General features: G+C 42.6%; 1 protein-coding gene across 3 annotated transcripts in view; it reads left to right on the top strand.

The window, feature by feature from the left end:
* Positions 1–20,965, top strand: part of POC1A (POC1 centriolar protein A) — a 57,248-nt gene extending 36,283 nt beyond the window's left edge. For 2 of the 3 annotated variants that reach the window (XM_080606453.1, XM_080606452.1), the window contains exons 10-11: positions 8,339–8,476; positions 20,682–20,965. In XM_080606453.1, coding sequence (XP_080462579.1) covers positions 8,339–8,476; positions 20,682–20,780 — 237 coding nt within the window. In that variant the 3' untranslated portion in view covers positions 20,781–20,965. The remainder of the gene's footprint in view (positions 1–8,338; positions 8,477–20,681) is intronic. The other variant, XM_080606454.1, reaches the window with a different exon arrangement.
* The last annotated feature ends 360 nt before the right edge of the window (positions 20,966–21,325 follow it).

Raw genomic sequence — 21,325 nt, 5'->3', positions numbered from 1 at the left:
CATTTGGCCTTGGAGCCTGTTGCCTTTGATGTAAAAATACCTGTAGCCAGATAACCTAAGGCAGGGGATAAACACTTTGCTTCAGTATTTAGCAGTGTTTTTTTTGGGGAGCTTTTCCCAAAACAATCTTAAAAAGAGCCAGAGAACAATAACTCAGTTTTGGGTGAAAGTTCTTCCCAATGTTTCTCCTGTTTATATTTGGGTCCTGTAGTTTCTTGAATGAAATGAAGAATACGTAGCTCAGAAAACACGAGCCTGATCTCAGATGGCACGTGGAGCAGCGGTGCTCAGCACAGACCTCCTGCAGTGCATGGACAGCGCATAGCTTCGATGCTTTTGGCAAATTGGCATGGATGCTTGTTACTGGAAGTTACCTCAAAGGACATAATACTGGTGTTTTGCTTGTTTTAAAAGCGATGCTTACAGAATTTAGAAGTAAGTGTAGTGGACCAACAGACAGTGAACTAGAAGAGTGAGGCGATGAAAACAGGGGAAGGGAGGGAACAGCTTTTCCCTTCAAGTGAGCCTTCTGGCAGGCTGGAGGAGGGAGAGAACCACCACTTGGACAGAGATTGACAAATACTATCGCTTCCAGAGGCAGAATGCAGGATTTGCAAACAAATGTAAATGTCAGTCCAAGGGCAGACTTCAATACAAGGATAGTCTAGGTTTGTGTATCTGACTACTGTAACTGGCCATTAGTTGTAACCCATGTTCTTTTTCCTTCTTGGCACCATAGTTAGCAGAGCTGGACGGTAAGAAGCTGCTTCACTTAAAATATACAAACCTTACACCATCTGTCTGTCTCTGCAAGAGGTCTGATTAGGCAGACGAGTACAAGAGTGCCTTGGGATCTAACGAGGTAAAGATGTTTCTTGGGGTTTGTCACAGGTTTAATATTTATTGGCCTATGGAAAAACGTGGTCGTTACAGTAGGTGTGCCAAGTTTTAATGTTTTCACTTGGTATTTTTACTAACACCAGTGGGGAGAAGGGTCCTGTCTACATCATTTTTGGCCTTAAAAATGCACCAAAAAATAAAAGGGAAGTAATGTACTTTTCACTTCCCTTCTTTTTATTCCCTCCCTTCCTCCTTCCCTCCCTCGTCCCCTTCTGTTCTCAAAACTGAGTGCTGAGACAAGAGGTGAGCAAGAGTGGCCTGTGATCCTATGAGTTGTTTGACAAAACTGATTTAATTTGTATCCTAGCTGTTATTCTATGCTGTTCTGGAGCATAGAGGTAGAGTAGTGCTAGTCTCCAAGAATGCAATTGCACCAGAAATTTCAGTGCTACATTGAAAAGGGATGCTTTTCCAGTCTAGAAAACGTCTGTGCTCAGAGAACTGTTTTCAATCAACGGTATTTTATACCTAGCAGGGAGAAATGAGATTGCCTCTCAGTTTTTAATGAGTTCTCCAATCTAGGGTAGCGTACTCCATCTGACCTTCCTGGAAACTTGAAGCTAATATGTTTCCACTGGATGTCACTGTTGCTCTGTGGGAATACATTTAAAATAACACTTCACCTGTGGGTGAAAATCAGTCCTTAAAATAGAAGACTTTAATGGTACTTCTTTCTCATTTGGATTAGCAGAATTGGAGTCCAGATAAACAGTATGCACCACTTTTTTTTTCCTGATTCTCTGCTGCTTCTTGGGGATTTTTTTCAGCCAAAACGTAAGAATTTAATTGCACTTAGTCAATAACAGATTGAATGGATGTATTGCTTAAAGGCAATGCCATCTTCCAAGATATTTAAAAATTAATTCTTGGTAACATCATACTCTGTTTAAAAACAAAACAGTAGATACACTGTAGAAGTTGATTTAAAGGACTAGAGGTAAAGCTGAACCCATTCCTTCCCTCCACTCAGTTACTCCCTTCCAGTGGAGAGAAGAGGGGGTATTTTCTAAATATCACCATTTAGAAAGCAAAGTGGCATTTTTAAAATCGTCTACTGCAGTTTTACTACTGATGCACATGGATTCTGTAGTTAGTACGTCCCCTACACCCCAATCAGCATTACAATAACTGGCTACAATGCTGTGTAGCCAGAACGATTTTCATGAAAGGTTCAGCAAGAGATGACTGGAATGAAGGCTGATTAATTTTCCCTTTCCCCCAAGTAGTTGCACTGTGCTGTCTTTAAGTGGTTGCTATAAATAAATCACTTCTGTTTTCCCTTTGTCACTGAGAGCTGTATTGTATTCTGAAACTGCTTATCCATTCTTCCTTAATGTTCAGCTGCTTCTTGCTATGCCCCCAGTGCTTAATAAGCAGATGTTGTAATAAGATATTTAATGGCAGATACATTTGTTCGGTTGCACTGAATAAAATGCACACTTGACCTCGGACTAAAATAGGTAAAACCTCTGTGGCAGTGTCACTGTTTCTGGGGCCTGTCTGCAGCACTCAGGTGGCACTTCACCTTGCATGTGAGGCGGATGGGAGCACAAGTGTCTGTGCAATGATGTGATGCTTGTCAGCACTGAGACTGTTGTGAAGACAGTGCATATTTCAGGGCTCTTTCTGTATTTTTTGCAACTCTTTTTCACAGAATGGTTAAGGTTGGAATGGACCTCCAGAGATCATCTAGTCGAATGCCCCTGCCAAGCAGGATCACCTAGAGCACGTTGCACAGGATGGCATCCAGGCGGGTTTTGAATATCTCCAGCAACGGAGACTCCACAGCCTCTCTGAGCAACCTGTTCGTGTTCTGTCACCCTTCCAGTGAAGAAGTTCTTCCTCATATGGCAATGAAACCTGTGGTTCAATTTATACCCCTTACCCTATCACTGGCCACCACTGAGAAGAGTTTGGCCCCATCCTCTTTACATTGTCCCCTCAGGTGTCTATAGAGGTTGATAAGATCCCCTCTCAGTCTCCTCTTCTCTAGGCTAAACAGGCCCAACTCACTTAGTCTTTCCCCATAAGGCAGATGCTCCAATCCCTTAATCATATTTGTGGCTCTGCACTGGATCCTCTCTAGAAGTTTTATGTTCCTCTTGTCCTGGGGAGCCCAGAACTGCACACAGTGCTCCAGGTGGGGCCTCACCAGGGCTGAGCAGAGGGGGAGGATCACCTCCCTCGACCTGCTGTTCACACTCCTCCTGATGCAGGCTAGGATCCCGCTGGTCTTCTTGGCCACAAGGCCACGTTGCTGGCTCACGGTCAGCCTGCTGTCCACCAGGACTCCCAGGTCCCTCTCTGCAGAGCTGCTCTCCAGCAGGGCAGCCCCCAGCCTGTACTGGTGCTTGGGGTTATTCCTCCCTAGGCGCAGGACCCTGCACTTGCCGTTGTTGAACCTCATGAGGTTCCTCTCCAGCCTGTTGACGTCCCTCCAAATGGCTGCGCAGGCCTCTTGCATGTCAGCCGCTCCACCAAGCTTTGTATTGTCCACAAACTTGCTGAGGGTGCACTCTGTCCCTTCATCCAGGTCATTGATGAATAAGCTGAATAGCACTGGAGCCAGTGCTGACCCCTGGGAGACAATGCTAGCTACAGGCCTCCAACTAGACGTGGCACTGTTGAGCACAATCCTCTGAGCTCTGCCATCCAGCCAGTTCTCAATCCACACCATTGTCCATGCATGGATCCCACACTTCCGGAGCTTGCCCAGGAGGATGTTATGGGAGACAGTGTTGAAAGCCTTGCTGAAGTCAAGGTAGACAACATCCACTGCTCTCCCCTCATCCGTCCAGCCAGTCATCTCATTGTAGAAAGCTATCAGGTTGGTTAAACACAACTTCCCCTTGATGAATCCATGTTGACTGCTCCTGATCGCCTTCTTTTCCTCCACATGCTTAGAGATGGCCTCAAGGATGAGCTGCTCCTTCATCTTTCCAGGAATGGAGGTGAGGCTGACTGGCCTGTAGTTTTATGGGTCTTCCTTCTTGCAGTTCTTGAAGACAATGACATGACATTGACTTTCTTCCAGTCCTCAGGCACCTCTCCTGTTCTCCAAGACCTTTTGAAGATGATGGAGAATGGCTTAGCAATAACTCACGCCAGCTCCCTCAGCACCCTTGGGTGCATCCTATCAGGGCCCATAGATCTGTGGGTGTCTGGCTTGCCTAAATAACCTCTAACCCAATCCTCTTCAACCAGGGGAAAGTCATCCTCTCTCCAGGCTTTCTGTCTTGTTTCCAGGTTCGGTAGTGCGTGGGGGCTAGCCTTAGCAGTGAAGACTGAAGCAAAGAAGGCATTCAGTGACTGCGCTGTCTCTCTATCTGCCGTCACCAAGGCACCCACCTCGTTTAACAGTGCACCCACATTTTCCTCAGTCTTCCTTTTGCTGCTGATGTATTTGAAGAAGCCCTTCTTGTTGTCCTTGATGTCTCTTGCTAAATTTAATTTTAACCGGGCCTTGGCCTTCCTCATTACATCCCTGCATTCTCTGACAGTGTTCCTATATTCCACCCAAGTGGTCTGTCCCTTCTTCCACATCATTTTTAAAGCTGGTTTGAATTTAAATCAATAGTGGCTGGCTCGCCGCAGGGTTTAGATCCCTATTAAGTTTAGGGGAGCTGTACTTTGTTATGCGAAGGGTTCTTTGTCCATTTTTGTGGTCAGTAATAGGGTTGATTTAATCCTTTTTTATCAAATTGAAAGTAGTTTTAGTCTGGAGGCACTTAAGTTTTTCCTCACCTGGGTGCAAAATTCCCTTTGAATATAAGTATTCCCTTCAAATTATATATATTACTTACACATCTATATATGTTGTTATTATATATTATCTATATATGTTGTTGTTATCTATATTTGTGGTTGTTATTAAAATGTGAGGGCAGGGTTTTGAAAGACCACACAATGATGCTCACCACTGTCAAATTTGGAGGCTGTACATGCAGTTCTACAGAGGCAGCGTCATTGTCTTACTGCAGCTCCAACCAGTGCTGCTGCTGTATTTGACCTATCACAGAAGTGAAGGTGGTGTTTATGGGAAATAACATGTTGCTCTAAGCATTGCACGGTCTCTTTAGTTTTTGTTGTTTTTTTTTTTATGAAGAAGAATTTGTTTTAGTTCTTATAAATGTTTGGCAACTTTCTGAAATTAATATCAAACTAAATTCTGGAGGTCCGCTTGGTTTTAGGATACGTAAACACCTCAGCATCTGCTCTGTGAAGTCCCAGTTGTGCTGCTTATGCAGGAAAAGCTTTTGTTCACTTAAAGGAAAAGGTAATTTAGCATGGAAATTTGGAAAGGATTAAAAAACAGCCTTTCTTCTCAAAGTCATGGTAGGAAGACTGCACAATATCGCTGTTCCCCCTGGTTCACAAGGTTTCTGTTACGCTTTGGGTAGTGTTGCTACAAGTACATATTTGTGTTTAGGCTCTTAAAAAGGTGAATTGAAATTAGTCTAGTGACTTGTATGGAGTCTGATCCAGATGGATGCAAATGCTCTGGTTTCACCCGTGAAAGGGAAAGTGCAGCGCCTTTGAGTTGAGAGGAGGCAGCGTGTGCAGCATCCACCTTGGCCTGGCTGGCCATCCGCCCATCCTGTGCTATTGTCCTTCTGCTGCTCTGTATGGTGTGGGCTGCATTTAAGGCTTGTGGTGTTTTCATATGTGGCTAGCTGAGGGTTTGCAGGCGTTTGTAATGAGATCACCTTGCCCTGGATGTGCCCGTGGTGGGCAGATTCTTAACCTTTGTTGAGTAGTGTATACAGGACCCTTCTTTGAGAGGCCTGCTTGGCCAGCTTCCAGATTTCGGTTGCAGCTTCGTGCCTTTCAAGCGGGTGGGATGAGTAAGAGGCTGGAGCAAGCTGCTTTCAGTTTCTCTGCCTGACTCCTTGTGGGCAGCAATTCAACGTGGTGTCTGTAGGTGTGGATGTTGGATACTTGATTCTTGCACCTGCTGTGGCAGGGTAGGATGTTAGAACTGAGTATTCAAAGACCTTCGTCAGTTAAAAGACTCCTTTTTGGGAGTCGCTGTCTATGACCCATTGACATAGCTTTGTTTTGTTTTTTTGTCATTGGCTGAATGCATCCCTAATTTAGGGGCATGCACAGGCTCGAAACTTCACTGCTGAAGATGCTACCTACAAGTTATCTTCTTGATCACGAAGGTCTGTAAGCTTTCAAGCAGCTGTAGTGTTTGAAATGGGGCAGTACGCCATACCGTCACACATTTTACATGTAGATTCTGTTTTGGAGGAGTGTTGCCGCCATTGAGTGCCTTCAGAAACCCATGCAAGCTTCATGGAGGTGGCTTGCTGGGCTTTTCCCAGTGGTGGTGCGTAGCCTGTGAGCTGATCTGCAGAACGTGGTGTATGTGACACAGAGCTGCTGCTGCTCCTGGCTTCACCTTGACCTGATGAGGACCACTTGTCCCTTACAGCCTAACGTGTGGGAACATCTGTGCAATACCACCCTTGCAAATATGCCATGCTCTTAAAGTCTCCGTACTGCATACTGTAGCAAAGAGAATATCAACTGAGTTCAACCCAGCAGATTTTTATGAAAAGCTGTCTGACATATGCTTTAAAGCTAGAGAAGAAAATATGTTGTTACAGTCATTTTTCTGCTTCTGTGAGTCAGCTTGTTCTAATGGGTTTTGAAGTGGATGGCTCATCATCATTTGGGCTTTTTAAGTGCGGGTTGCATGTAGTGTTAGCTTGCTGAAATTTCTGCTGTGCCATGATTGGCTGGCCTAAAGTTATACCATCAAAACATAATGGCCAGTCTTAGCATAACAAGAAAACATGCTATTTAGTGCTAATTCACTGTTGATCAACTGCATTTTCTTGTTTTGCTCTTAAATTTACACAGCAAATAGCAGCCTTGTGAAGCTGGCTTTATCTTGTATGTGCAAAAGCGTGTTTTAGTCAATCAAATTAGTTCATCGGTGACCAACACGTGGCTCTGGGGCAACCTGCAGCACACAAGTAGTTCGAGTGTGGCTCCTGTGCCAGGGCTGCGCAGTGTGACCTGTGCTGGCCAAGAGCTGTGGCTAATCCGAATTGCTGCAAGCAATCTGTGTCCTGTTGCACAGGGAGCATGTTCTGCCTGAACTTCCCTTCCCAACCAGTCTTAAGGGAAAAGACAGTGAGCTGCCTGCTTTTTCATGGAGAACCATGGTCCTGTAGACCCTCCATACATTTTTATCTAAGAATAATCTTACTGCATTAAGCAGTTTAAAGTTATGTGAGATGGTCTAAGGTCTTGTTGCATCAAATGTAGAGATAAATAGTTAAATAGAGTGCTAATCAGAAATGCCTTCATAGCAGAGAAGAGACGAAGGTACTCCTAGAGCCCGTTTTTCAGTCCGTCAGAATTCCTTGCTTTTTGTTGATTTGCAAGCTCCAGCCATTTACGTGAGCAGTAAGTTGGTAAGTTCCGTCCGTGGGATGCAACTGCACCAGGCACTGGGCCATGGTGAACTACGTTTTGAGTGCCGCAATCTTGGCTTTAGATTCAAGTCATGTCTGTTAGTGTAAATTAGGAAATATAAGTCTGCAATTGCTTAATCAGTTGGCTAACTTGTTTAGATAAACTCAACTTCTACTGGTGATAATGAAGTAAGTAATGCAAGTAGTATTTGTTCTAGAAGGAAGATAGCATTTTGAAAGGAAAGAAGAATAAGTTCTCTAGTAAAGATCTATATGTGTTTTAAAAATTTATTTGGAATTAAATATTCAGGCTTGCATAACTAAAACAATTGAAATTGAAACTTCAAAGTAACCTTGTTCTTAACCTCATTGAGGAGGGAGAACCAGTTCAAGATGTAAATAAAATTATAAGCATTAAATCAAAACTGTGTGTTGTAATGCATATTGGATCATTTTGGTGAAATTAATTACGGTATTGCATCCTTGCCTTCCTGCAGCTAACAAAGATGGAGAGAGCCTTTTACAGTGTGGTACACTAAACCTTTTTCTTCTTACACTGTTGGGGTGAAATAACTTTGACTCCTATCAGAGTAGCTTGCTTCATGCTGTAATTTGGAGGTAATACTTCACATGGCTCCAGTAAGTCTCCGTTTACCTGTACGGTCTATGTCTGTGGAGCACATGAACGTGCCAAAGCTCTTTGCATATACAAATCTCAAACCTAGCAGGATTGTTCCAAGATTGTTGTCTAAGCTTTGCCTTTCCTCATGAAGGCTTTAAAAAAAAATAACAACAACAACATACACACCCCTCCAGACTGTGGAGACGGATGATTCCGCAGCAGCTTTTCCTTTTTTAACTGTGTCAAGAACAAACAGTTGCATTTCTCTCTTGCCCTTTTAATAGCATAGACTGTCTCCCAACATAAATTGTTCTTTACCACTCATAAAACAGAAATCCTTCTCCAGCTGTTTGCATTGCAATAGCAGATTGTCTGTTTATTTTTCTAGCTATCAGAAATGGATTGTGGTGTTCACCTTAAGAAAACTAAAACTCAGGATTCTGGTAGCAACCACGAGCAGCAACAGGACAGCAGTCTTGCAACTACCTTGGAACATATCATGGGACAGCTGGATGTTCTGACTCAGGTATGGTTTGCTGTTTGGTTTTGTAATGAAAAGGGGAATATTTTGCAATAGCTTCATAGAATAAGTGTGGCTAGTCCAAAATCTCTGCTTTTTAGCAGTGTAATGATAAATCTATTTTTATCTGCTTATCAGTTTGACACTATCCGTTCCCTCCCATCAGCTTCCAACTCAGGCCCTGCTCTTCCCCTCATTCCTTTGTACTGCAGTGTAGCAGAGAGCTAATTGAGCTAGCTGTAGTACCTTATCCTATTAGCCAAGGTTTATCCAAGGTAATGCCTGAAGGCGTGGCTAAAATAGCAGGCAGTAGGACTCTGTCTTGGTGAGTAATCAGCCTCTTGTCCTTCCCCTGTTACATTGCAGTCTATAGGCAGACTGTTCAGATCCTTTTCCTTTCCCTCACCCAACATTCACCTACGCAGTCCAATTTCTACAGTGTTCTCCTCCCGTCTACGCATCTGGGCCCTTCTGTGCCCCTCTCACAAACATGCCTCTCACCCACAAGTAACAAACAACTAATCCCTTGCAGAAGCATTAACATACAGTTCTTCTACGGAGACCCTAAGTAATGCTTGAACAGCACCAACTGGTAATGGTGATCCATCACAGCATATGTTTGTTTAATAAGAATTTGAGAATAGAGCTGTATTTTTGGTTGTTTTTATTTGTTTGTTTGTTTAACCAAATCGTTCTTCATTGCTCGTGTTAGGAAATGTTTATTTCTGAGCTAGGACTGAATTTCATTGTGTATTTTTAAGGGATGTGAGAAGCAGGGAGAAGGCATGGGATAGTAAACACCGGTGATATGTAGATGACACCACGGTGGTTATAAGGAAAAAATCTGTGTGGGAGGGCTTTTCTGTGAGTTTGAGTGTTGTTTCTAGGGAAGAACAAGCAGATCTTGAACACTGTGTATTGAACACACTGATTACTGGTTTGAGTTAGCTCTCTTCTCTCGAGAGAAGTATGTTATCAAAAAAAAAAAGTGTAAGATGACGGACTGGAGAGCTCAACAGGGGTTTGAAGTAGGGTTGACTTAGGGATATAAAGCATTCCAGGACTCCAGACAGTCTAAAATAGTATAGAGTGAAAACCACAAGATATTTAAAATTCATCTGGCAGAAATGCAAGAAAGCACTTTTCTGTAGTCTTTAGAACTTTAGAATCCTAAGAACACTAGAGGGGAAAAAAAAAAAATCTTCTATGACGTTAGACCCGCATGTTTGTTATTAAAATGCAACCAAGTGTATACACAAAATATTTTATTATTGTTTTTGTCTCCTTAGTAAGTTTGGAATGTGATCTTTATCTTTCATTACATAAATCAGATTCACAGTTCTGATGATGGATGTGTAATGGCTCCTTTTCAACTTCATAGGTGTTTAGAGGAGGCAAATATTGCAGTAAACAGTATATGTGGGATTTAAACTAGATACAAGCAGTGCAAACATCTCTAGAAGGTATTGTGTAACCGTTAAAAAAAAAATCCAAACATTGTTTTAAACCTAGAAAAAAGAGAGAAACTGAGATCACTGGGGGAGGAATAAATTAGTAGGTTTTAGAATAAATTTGGAAATAGGCCTGAAACTATAGTTTAAAAAAAAACACACTGCCTTGAGTAACTGCTTTCAGCAACCTTTTACCTGTAGCTTTTCGCTGTCTGTACAGTACTTATTTTCGCATTGGTTCTAGTTTTTGTATGTTGTAGTTTATATTAATACCATGCATGTGTACAAGTAGATGTACCTGATGTGTTGTTGAAATGGTTTTGCAATGCTTCATTTTCATTTTAGTATTTAGAAGTGAAACAAGTTAACACAAAACTATCAAGCTTGTGCAAATGAACATGAAAGAATTCTTTATCCCTGTACTAGGAGATGAGATTCTTGAAAGGGGGGATGCAGGCAGTTAGCAGGGCAAAGAAATGGAAGGTAACTGGAGGGTACCTGCTGGTGTAGCTGAACTTCGTTTTTTCCCTTGTGGGCACACCATGCTGATGGGTTATAACACAGAAGGGAGCACAGGTCCAGCACGGCACCATTACTACCTCTTCCATGCCATCAGATGTTGACCAGGTGGACTAACAGCAATCTGATTGCTAGCTCTGGTCTGAGTGAGACGGAAACGGAAGCTGGTGATACCTGTCTGGTTATCTTTCCTAGCCATTTCTGCCAAAGCATAACTGGGTGCTGCTTCCTGCAGATCCAAGCTAATGTTGGGTGTTTCTTATACAAGAACTTGGGAATTGCAGACTTATTTCAATGAAAGAAGGACACCACTACTTCTTAAAAAAAATGCTTTCATAAATATGCGACTAAAAGCTTTCATGAATAAATAACATAATACAGGCATCAGCATTTTTCCCTTCTTCAAGAAGGGCTGAGACTATCAGTAGTCTCCTGGTGCTCTGTTAAAAATCATTGTTACGTAATTCCTGTGTATTGCTTGCTTAAAGAGAACTCTAATGGCATAAGCAGGACCATATTTTTTATGTTGTTTTCTTAGCTATGGAGAAGGGACAGACACACCATTTCCAGAAGCTGTCTACAGGTTTTCCAGGAATTTCTAATTTGTTAGCTCGGTGGGAGCTTGGGTATATTTCTAATGTACCACCTCGAGTTCTTGCACTCTCTGTGCTCACCGTAGTTTCCAACACTGTGTTAACATAATGTGGAGACATAATATGGAAGAAACTTAAGGTTCTGATAAACTACTCTGGGAAACAGATTAATTTTATATTTGCATTATCGTTTTTCTAACACTTCCTTAGCTATCATCTCAAGGTTTACCATGCTAACCTGGGTATAATGTAAAAAGTGGGAAGGAGAAAAAATGCTGTGTTTTTTTCAAAATTTTCTGCTGAAAGATGTGATAGGAAGAAATCAGCTGGACCCTGTCATCTCTACCCAGTGCACAGCTTTGTACTGAGCTGCGCGCTTGAAGCTGCATTGTCTGCTGCTCACCAACTACCAACACCTTCCCTCTGTTGACAATAGATTTCTAGATGAAGTGGAGTGTCGTGTACTTGGATACAGCAGAATCGTTTTTATTCTATTAAGAGGTCTCTTCCTGCCAGACACCAATTGAAAGTAGAAATGCTGAGGCTGTAGAGGCATTATGTCCTGTGCAGCGGGATGCACTTGAGCAGACTTGCTCCTTCAGTTGGCACTTCTGATACAACTTTCTCTAGTAAGAACTAAAGAAACTAGTGGCTGTTGCGTACCATGTCTAGCAGTAAATGTTATAGCTAATAGATATGTCCCCCTTAGATTTATGAAGCTTTCTTTTTACGTTGTGAACTTCATGCTGTGATTTTACTCTTAAGGGCTTTGACAGCCTTCTTTAAAAACAGGTCTTTGATTCGATGAAGCTTTCCTCTTCTCCTCACCACAACTCTGTCAGGTCTTTTTGTGGTTTAAGTAAGAAAGCAGTCTAATGTAACCTGACAGCATCTTCGTACTTTTTTCTAAACATGGTTTGTAGCCATATTTCACATGTAAATAAAGCAATCTTTGCCTTTTTCAGGTGAGTAGCACATGCTCAGTAATTTTGCTGGATTAAGGATAACTTATCCTTAATGTTCTGGAGTAGAAAAATGATTTTTGGCTGAAACTAAAATGGAGTAGGTATTATGAGCAGGTATTATTTGCTGTGCTATCTAAAATGTATTTCCTGCATTTGCAGCTGAACTGCTGTGATGAAAGATGATCATCTGTGAGTTAAGCATCTTAGCTGCAGTGGAAGATTTGTATTCTCAATTGTTATCATAAAGAGTTTGTATAGTCTTGCCCTCACTCCAGACACCTGCAGTTGCTCCATTCACCCTGATAATCCCTAGCACAGGTGTGCAGTGAGCACTGAGGAAAAAGCCACTGTTCTTAACATGGGAAGAAGGAAGGTGTCTGTTCCACGTGAAGTGTTTCAAGCTCTTCATCTGAGAGAGTTGTGGACATTGTGTTTGGGACATGGTGTACTGGTGGACTTAGTAGTAGTGTTAGGTTGATGGCTGGACTTGGTGATCTTAAGGGCCTTTTCCAACCTAAATGGTTCTATGTATGAGGTTACCATAAAAGTTCGTAAATAGCTGTGGTAATCCACCCACAGGAAACAGTTTCAAATCCATCCCCAAGCTAATCTGGTATTGAAGCTGGGAGAAAACAACGCAGTGAAATGTGAAGAGTTACTAAATCTGAAAGGTAATCCAAGCCAGAACCGAAGGACAGTTTAGCTCCAGTGAGATTAAAGGATTATCTCACGTCTTCCAGAAGAGATTGCAGAGGTGGGGAGAAAAATATTTTGTAAAAAATTTGTTTAGTACCAAAAAAAAGGACTTGGAGGAGAAATGGGATGCTTTTTAAATAAAACTCAAAATGTGTGTGCAGTGTTTGTAATGCAAATGAGTAAATCAAGTTTACTTCGTACATTTGGGGATATGGTCTTCAAAACGTGTTGGTAAGGAATAAACAGCCCCTTTCTTCTCTGAGATGTTGAATGTAGATGTCCTGGTTTTGGCTAGGATAGAGTTAATTTTCCTCCTAGTAGCTGGTAGGGTGCTGTGTTTGGGATTTGGGATGAGAATAATGTTGATATCACACTGATGTTTTAATTGTTGCAGAGTGGTGCTTACACTAAGCCAGGGACTTTTCAGCTTCTCGCTCTGTCCTGCCAGCGGGCAGGCTGGGGGTGCAGCGGGAGCTGGGAGGGGACCGACCCAGGACAGCTGACCCAAACTGGCCAAAGGGGTATTCCATACCATCTGACGTCATGCTAAACAATATATAGGGGTGGCTGGCCGGGGTGGGGGGCCGGCTGCTCGGGGATAGGCTGGGCATCGGTCAGCGGGTGGTGAGCAATTGCATTGTGCATCACTTGTTTTGTACACATTATTATTATTATTTATTTATTTATTTATTATTTTCTTTTCTGTCCTAATAAACTGTCTTTATCTCAACCCACAGGCTTTCATTTTTTTCTGATTCTCTGCCCCATCCCAGAGAGGGAGGGGGGAGGGTAAGCAAATGGCTGTGTGGTGCTTAGCTGCCGGCTGGGTTAAACCACAACAGTAGATTAAACAATGGGTTTAATAAAATAAATCCGTACATGACTTCAAGCAGTTATAAGTAAATTAATATTTTTTTTATTAATTTATTTGTGGATCACAAGGGCTGCTACCTGTGCCTTGCACAAATGTCTTGGTTTGTATGTTGCTTTCACTGCCTGAACACCCACTGGCTATGAGAAGTCCCAACAAATAGGGACAACAATCAGTTTTTATTCCAAAAGAAATTGTTTGAAATCCAAGTGATCTTTAAAAATAAAAAGCAAGCATTCCAATCCGAATAATCTGTGAAATGCCAGATGAGCTTGGTTTTTAAATCTTAATTTAAGGGGCATAGAGATTATTTCTTATGATGCAGAACCGTCTTTTGGAGACGCAGTAGCTTTGATGATCTCTTACTCAAAATAAATGAAGTACCCTGTTTCTTGCCAGTCCTTATATAGTATCATCCAAGTTCTGAAATTCACTTCCAAAATACGCTTGTTACAGAAATCTCTAAGGATTTTTCTGCTTTCTAAGACTGCCTAAATTAAACACACTCCCAGTGATACTGCTGTATTAGCATGACACTGCCCAGAGGCCAGGTTCTCAAAAATGCTGATTGTCTCCCTGGAGGTGCAGCAGACCTTTACCTTCTCTTAGCCTTCAACAGGCAGGAACACTCGACATCTCCAATGATTTGCATTTTTACAAGCAGACCTTGAAGAAGTATCCTTTGATATGCTTAATATAAGTTGCTGGTTATCTACTGGGTACCAGCAGTTGAGTTAATTCAGCTAAGTGATTAACATCCTTTCAGAGTTAAATTGGGTGGCAGGGAAAGTATATAGGATGTCTTTGAAGCACACCCTCATCCTTGTCGCTGGGGAGACCTCTAAGCCTTTTGGATTTGCTAAGCATGGTACAGCACTTTTGTAGTACCTACTTGGATATTTCATCATAGCTCATCTTAACTCGCTGTATTTTCATACTGTATGGGGAAACATGAAGTCTCCTGACTCCTTTGGCTGGTTGGCTCCCCGAGGTCTGGGAGCTGTGCACCAGGGAGGCTGCCCATAGCTGAGCAGGCGGTGCAGCCCTTCCCTCCCCAAAACTTGCAGCATCCAATGCAAGTGCCATCAGTTTAGCTTTGGCTGATCAGCCATTGAGCCTGAAGCAACAGTGCTGAAACATCTCAGTAAAAGGACTGTAAGTTGAAGGGCCCAGTTGCAGATGACACGCATGCCTTGAGTCCCTGCATTGCACAGAGGACATTGGCAGAGCTTGTGACTCCTCATCTTGGGAGTCTAGGCTTGATTTAATAAAAAGGATATCCATTTTTCTATATTCCAGGGGCCATTTGATCACTGTGGTATTTCAGTAGTGGTATCTTGTCTACTTTGCTGCTTGGTCTGGCCAAGTGGATGAGACTAGAATTTTCAGGTACTATGTATGTGGGTTTTTTTCTGAGAGAAAGGTTTGAATGAGCACTGTAAGCAGCAACACTCGTGTTGCTATACTGGGCCTGTTGCATGGCCGTCAAAGCCACTTCTGCAATCTAGTTAAAGGACTTCAGAAAATGGAGTGTACTGGGAGGTGGAAGGAGCACAGGTTTAGAAAACCCCATCTGGTTTGCTTCTGGGACTTTGTAACCCATGGTTGTACAGCAACTCTGACCAGTATGGCCCTGGCTAGCCGCGCTGGGGCGAAGTGTTTTGTAGTGCCAGATAGAAAAGTTTGTGGAATTGAAGCATGTTACAAAGTAAGTGTGAAAATTTATGAAGATGCATTAAGGAAATATTGATGGGGGGAAGACTAAATGACTGAATGAAACAGTTTCATTCTGAAATAATGTGCTATCCTTAAATCATGCTGCTGTGAAATACTTTATGCAAACAGACTTTGTGAGAATTTACTTCAGAGTTTGCATTCAAAACAAGGAAGGAGGTAAGAAGCTACAGAACTTACTTAAAATGTCCTTGGGGTAGGAGATCTTGTTTTAGTTTGAATGGAAAAAGTGCTGTCTTGTATTTATTTATTCATTTTTAATGTGAAATTATTTCTAAAGGAATGTTAATAGTGCACTTGATCTCTGAGATGAAGACTTTGACCAGTAGCGTAAGGCAAGTCCTGGCATTCAGAGAGCACTGTGTGTGTTTGCTATGTAAAGTGTTACTGTCAGTGAAGGCTTTGTGTTCTTGTACTTTCAGATATGAGATTTTCTCCCTTGGTTAGTTTAAACCACCACTTCTTGATGAAAATGATTCAGAGGTACTGAATGTTCTGATCCCATCTCAAAACTGTGTTAAGCTAAGATTTGTGCCTGAAGAGTGCTGCTGGCTAATAGCAGGGGTCTCCTTTGAGTTTCCCTAGGTGCAGTTGCTGAGGTGGAAGGGAGACTGACAGCAAGTCATGGCAAAGCTTTGTATGGCAGGAGGAAAGGGCGCTGCCCACTGGACGGGTCTGCACCTGAACCTCGGTGTGACTTCTGAACACGTTCTCCCATGAGCCTCAATTTTTACGTTAAAGTCTGGTATTTTAAGCTGTTGTTTGTGGAAGGAGACTTTTTTTTTTTTTCCTGTGGCTGCCTGAGTAGAAAGTGTTCACCTGGTAGTTAGTTTGCTCATTGGATTAATTTAGAGAAAGTATAGATAGGTACCTCTGAACCCACTCATCGGCACTTGCCAAGGAGGGACTTTGTTGGCCCCTTGGATGCCTGAGCAGCTTTTTTTTTATGACGGAATGTCCTGTTCTGAATGTCCTAGCTTTAGCTGCCAACATGGTGAATAAATGCAGCTCCTTACAGCATCCTGACGGGAGTGCTGGTATGGATAAGCAGCATAAAGCCTCTTCCACTTTGATTGACGCTTGCCATACACTTAGAAGTTCAGGGCACTGTATTATCCCTCTAACATCATTATAAGATGGTACACAGAAGAGAATTAAATAATGATGTAATCCTAATACAGAGATGTGGTCATTCCAATGTCTTTGTGCTTTGTGGATAGAAATCCCTATTTTTCCATTTGTTATTAGATTGATAGATTTTTTCCATTGTAACATTTTTGCATTTACTGACCTTTTGCAGGAAGATGTTTTTTTTTTTTAATAAACTGGAAAGAAAATGCTGTCTTTGTAGATTAACATGTCATATGGGAAGAAAAATCCGAAGAGGCAGAGCTAATGCTCTTTCTTGGGCTATTTGATACATTACACGTTAGTGCCCTGCAGAACAGTTTTTAGCACATGCTTTAGTGAAACCGTTAACATTAGGGATGGAGCAAATTTTAGCAACCTTTTTATTGAAGTAAGGCTAGGAAACTACCTCTCAGAGAAGGCAGATCAGTGGAGAAAGGGGTTTTATGTTATGAAATGGTTAATGATGACAGGACCAGAAGAAGCTCAACTGTAACATTTAGCCTCTACATCTGCAAGGCACACCTGCTTTGCAGTCCTTGTGTATGCCTGTGTTCCTTGTGTTGTTACCTATCTGAGTAACATTGTGCAAATCAATGTTTTTGGGGGTCCTGCGATTACCAGTAATGAACTGGAGCGGTGTTGTGTCCACTCTGCTGTTATTCAGTCAAAGCTGGTGAGAATCTGGCATACTTGAAAATCCTGTGTGCTGCTTGTGGACATCCCTTGGCTGGCTGGGCATGGGATTATCCATTCCCATGCTCTTGGCCACTTCACCCCCAGCTCCACACTAAGTACTTGGTTTTAGTTAATGGCCTGTTAAATTAATTAGTTAATCTGGCTAGCTTGATCTCTCTCCTGGTTACCCACATGGAGTTAGTTCTGTCATTGCTCTCCTAGTCTGACCCTGGGGGTCACCTGAGGAGTGTGAATGTCCTCAGCTCTGGACTCTGCTTTTCAGGTTTCCTCTGGCAGTTGTTGAGCTGGTTTCTGTTGGGATTCAATTAGCACCAGGCTCTGCTTATCAAAAAGAGTCCTCAAAAGATGCTGGGTGGATTACCCCAGGGCTCTGCAAAAACCTCCACCTTGGGGCTAACAGTGATTAAACTGTCCCTACTGCATGGTCAGGCAAGGAAACGTTTAACAGGACTTAAAGAAAAGATGCTGATGAAAACTGAAAGTGTATGTAGGTCTGGCATTTGGATTGGCATCACGGATCTCTAGTATTACTGGGTTGAGGGAGTAAAAATAACGTTGAGGGAATGGCATGGGGAGTTTGTCATGATGTAAGCAAATGTGACTGCTGGATCCCTCAGATTAGGGAGGATGGAGCTGAATATTCACCAGAACTTAAAAGTAAGTAGGATGCAATATATATATACATATATATTTTTATTGTTATTTTTTTTAACATAGTTTCTCATGAACATTTCCTGGTATGCAGTGAAGAAAAGTAATCGGCTTCTGACACCATGGGAAGCCGGGATCCTACCACAGGGAAACAGAATGAGCACAAACCTGCATAAGGTGAACCCTCACTGAGTCTGCCTGGTGGCATGTGCCTCCTTGGGGTAGTTGTTGGTTCATTACCTTCTTGAAAAGTAATAGCAAAATCACGTAGCAGTTTGATTTGTGTACCAACAAGGAGTTGCCTTATGAATGGCAACATGGAAGCTTTGTAAAACTCTGTCAGTTGGGAATAAAGTAGCTTTTTGTATGTGTGTAAACTACTATATAATAGTAATAACATTTTTGCACTTTCCCTTACCTTACTAGGACATCAGGTGCCCTGTGTATTTTGGGCATCATGTATTTCAAACCTGAATGGACTGTGCTCTGAAGTTCTTTGGACTTACTGGATTTCATTTCTGACTTCTCCTTTTCCACTTGTAGTTTCCAAAAAATGCTCACTACAAGTTTATTGAAATGGAAATTGCATACAAGTATAAGCAGAAAGCATATTTCTTGCAGCTTTTTCTCACATTCAACATTTTCTGAAATCCACTTTATCTGTGCTTTGTTTCACCGTCCTGCATGTAGCAGTGGCTGCAAGTAACCTGGGCCTTTGCTTCTTGCAGGGTTGTGTGACCAGGATCTGATTCACCTGATTACATCCCTTTTTAAAGGAAATTGAATGCAATGCTACCCCCCACATTTTGAATGAACACTGAGTCTTGAGTCACTTGTTCTTTTCTAAATGGAAAAGCCAGGATCCCTGCTGCTTTTCTTTCTCTGTCTGGTTGTTTGCAGGCTGAGATCTTTGCTGTAAACCCCTGCAGACATTCAGCCTGCTGTGTTCTTCCCTGAGCCGCTGTGCTCCTGACATCTGTAAGGCAGCCCCTAGGTAGTAGCCATGGCTAGGTTCAAATCAGATAAAATCCTCTCTCCTTTGAACAGACAGGAGAGCTCCTGCTAGCTGTGGGATGGTACCTGGTGCCTCCCCAAGTTTTCTTCGGGCTCTCTGTATACAGCAGCTCTTGCACCTCAAAGAGGTAGAAATAGAGGAGAATAAAACTAAATGATGCTAATGCCATAGGCCAGGGGAATATCTGAGCAATGCAGGGTTTGTTCCTTTGGGCAGAGCTTGTTATGGTTGTAGCAAGTCTGGGTTACACAGCAGGAGTTGACTCCTCCTGTTCTTGGGGCACACCTGTGGGGCGGCAGTGGTGAGAGGTGGCTGGGGACATGGGACACAGGGAGAGGGCTGCAAACACTTCAGAAGGGATAGACGGGAAAGGAAGGGAGGGGGTGTTGCCCTCTACATTAGGGAAGGAATTGATTTTGAAGATTTGCCTTTGAGAAACAGGCATGTAAAGGCTGAGAGCTTATGGGTGAGAGTTAAAGACTGCACCAATAAAGGACAGCTTGTCCTTTACTGGGGGGTCTACTGCAGGCCACCTGATCAAGGGGATGGAGAAGCACTCTTTACTGGTGTAGATAATGATAGGACAAGGGGGAATGGTTTTAAACTAAAAGAGGGGAGATTTAGATGAGAGGTTAGGAGGAAATTTTTCACTTGGAGGATGGTGAGGCACTGGCACAGGCTGCCCAGAGAAGCTGTGGATGCCCCATCTCTGGAGGTGTTCAAGACAAGGTTAGGTGAGGCCCTGGGCAACCTGATCTAGTGGGTGGCGTCCCTGCCCATGGCAGTGGGGTTGGAACTGGGTGATTTTTGAGGTTCCTTCCAACACAGGCCATTCTGTGATTCTGCCTCTTTACAGGTCAGTGGTGTGTGAGTAGAAAGAAGCTTTGAGCTGTGTTTGGGGGTCGGGGGGGAAGGCAGTGGGGAAATGTGTTCCGGCAAATCCTATGGTGCAGAACCCGTCCTGACTGTTAACACGTGGTGTTGTGATGTGTCTGAGGGAAACCGTTTTGCAGTAGTGCTTGACGTTGTGTTTTCACCATGACTGTGTTTTCTCCTTACTCTCCCCACCATTCTTCTCATTCCCCAAATCATTTTGCAGGAGATTTTTCGTGGTCACTCAAGTGACCTTAGCCAAGCTGCTTCCTTTCTTTGTGCTTTAGTTTCCCCAGCTGTAAAAATGAGGATAAAGAGACCTGCTTTCCTTTGTCAAGCACTTAGTGATGTGTTTATGAAATGTGCTATTAAAAGACTTTCTATGTATAACTTCTATACAAATAGCAGTTGTCCAAGTTTATTTGAATTACTTTATTAAAGTCTGAGGTTCTGGACATCCTTTTGTTTTTGAAAGAGGATGTTATTTATGCAGCAAAAATGCTCAGAATATGAATCTATTGATTGCTGATAAGTTTATGGGTATTAAAGCATTAAATATAATCACTGCCTGTTATCAGCCATTCTGGTGTCTTTGGAAGCTGCAAGTGGTTTGCATAGGTAGGTCCCCTGATTACCTCGGAGCGATCAATAAAAGGTTTTCAGCAGAGGCTTTTAATACCACGTGGTTAAAATGTTCTTCCTGTGTATCCTGTCCATGATGACTTCAGCTCTAGGAGAAAGCTATAACAATCCCTTTGTGAAGTAACTGGATTACACAAATACTCGGGCATCATGTTGAGGTAGATACTGCCATTTTGGTTTTTAACTCCTTTCTGTCACCTGACTGTGCTGCCTTACACTGGGAGGGTTTTCTTGCTTGATCCTGGAGTTACAGTCATGAAATCTCTCAAAATACTCCATTTGAATTTAGGATTTCATTACCCACCGACAGTACAGTGGCATACATAGCTTGTCTTTGTGAGTGGCTGAGCAGCAGCTTTCCTTTTGTTTTGCAGACAGTTTCCATCCTGGAGCAGAGACTGACACTTACAGAGGACAAGCTGAAGGAGTGCCTAGAGAACCAGCAGAAAATCATTCAGAACAAAGCGAACTGATTTTGTGAGAAAGGAGCAGAGATGGAGGCTCTTGGAGGTTTGCAGTGGTTTGTGTTCTTAACAGACTGTGTGTGACTTTAATGATTTTGAGAGCAGTCAATTTTTAATTGATATGTACAGTTATTGTATCTGTAAATACAAAACTTTGTTACTTTACTAGAATAAAAGGAGGAAAATATTTGTAAGAGTGGATGATGATTGTGATTTCTTGTGTTTTCCAGATACTGTAACAACCAGCTAGAAAGGCTGCATCTGTTCTGCCTTAGCTGCTGCTGAGTTAACCTTAAAATGTTTAAGCATCCTAGAGTTGTCAAATGTCTGGCCCAGGCCGTTCGGCTTGTTGCTGGCTATATGTCGCAAGAGCTCCCAGGATATCCTGGCCAGTGGGAGTTCACCTCTGTTCTCAAGTCAGAGCAAGCATGTGATATCCTAGTGCAACTCCCACCTGTCGAAGGGTCTGTCCGACCAAACCCCAAATGGTGCCTGGCAAATCTGACAAAGTGGATCAGATCCTGGATTTGTGCAGAGGCTTTTCCAGTGGAAGG

This window comes from Anser brachyrhynchus, assembly GCF_964034855.1.
Source record: "Anser brachyrhynchus genome assembly, chromosome: 10".
NCBI lineage: Eukaryota > Metazoa > Chordata > Aves > Anseriformes > Anatidae > Anser > Anser brachyrhynchus.
Note: the sequence above shows the minus strand (reverse complement) of the source record. Positions and strands in the feature narration are given on the sequence as shown.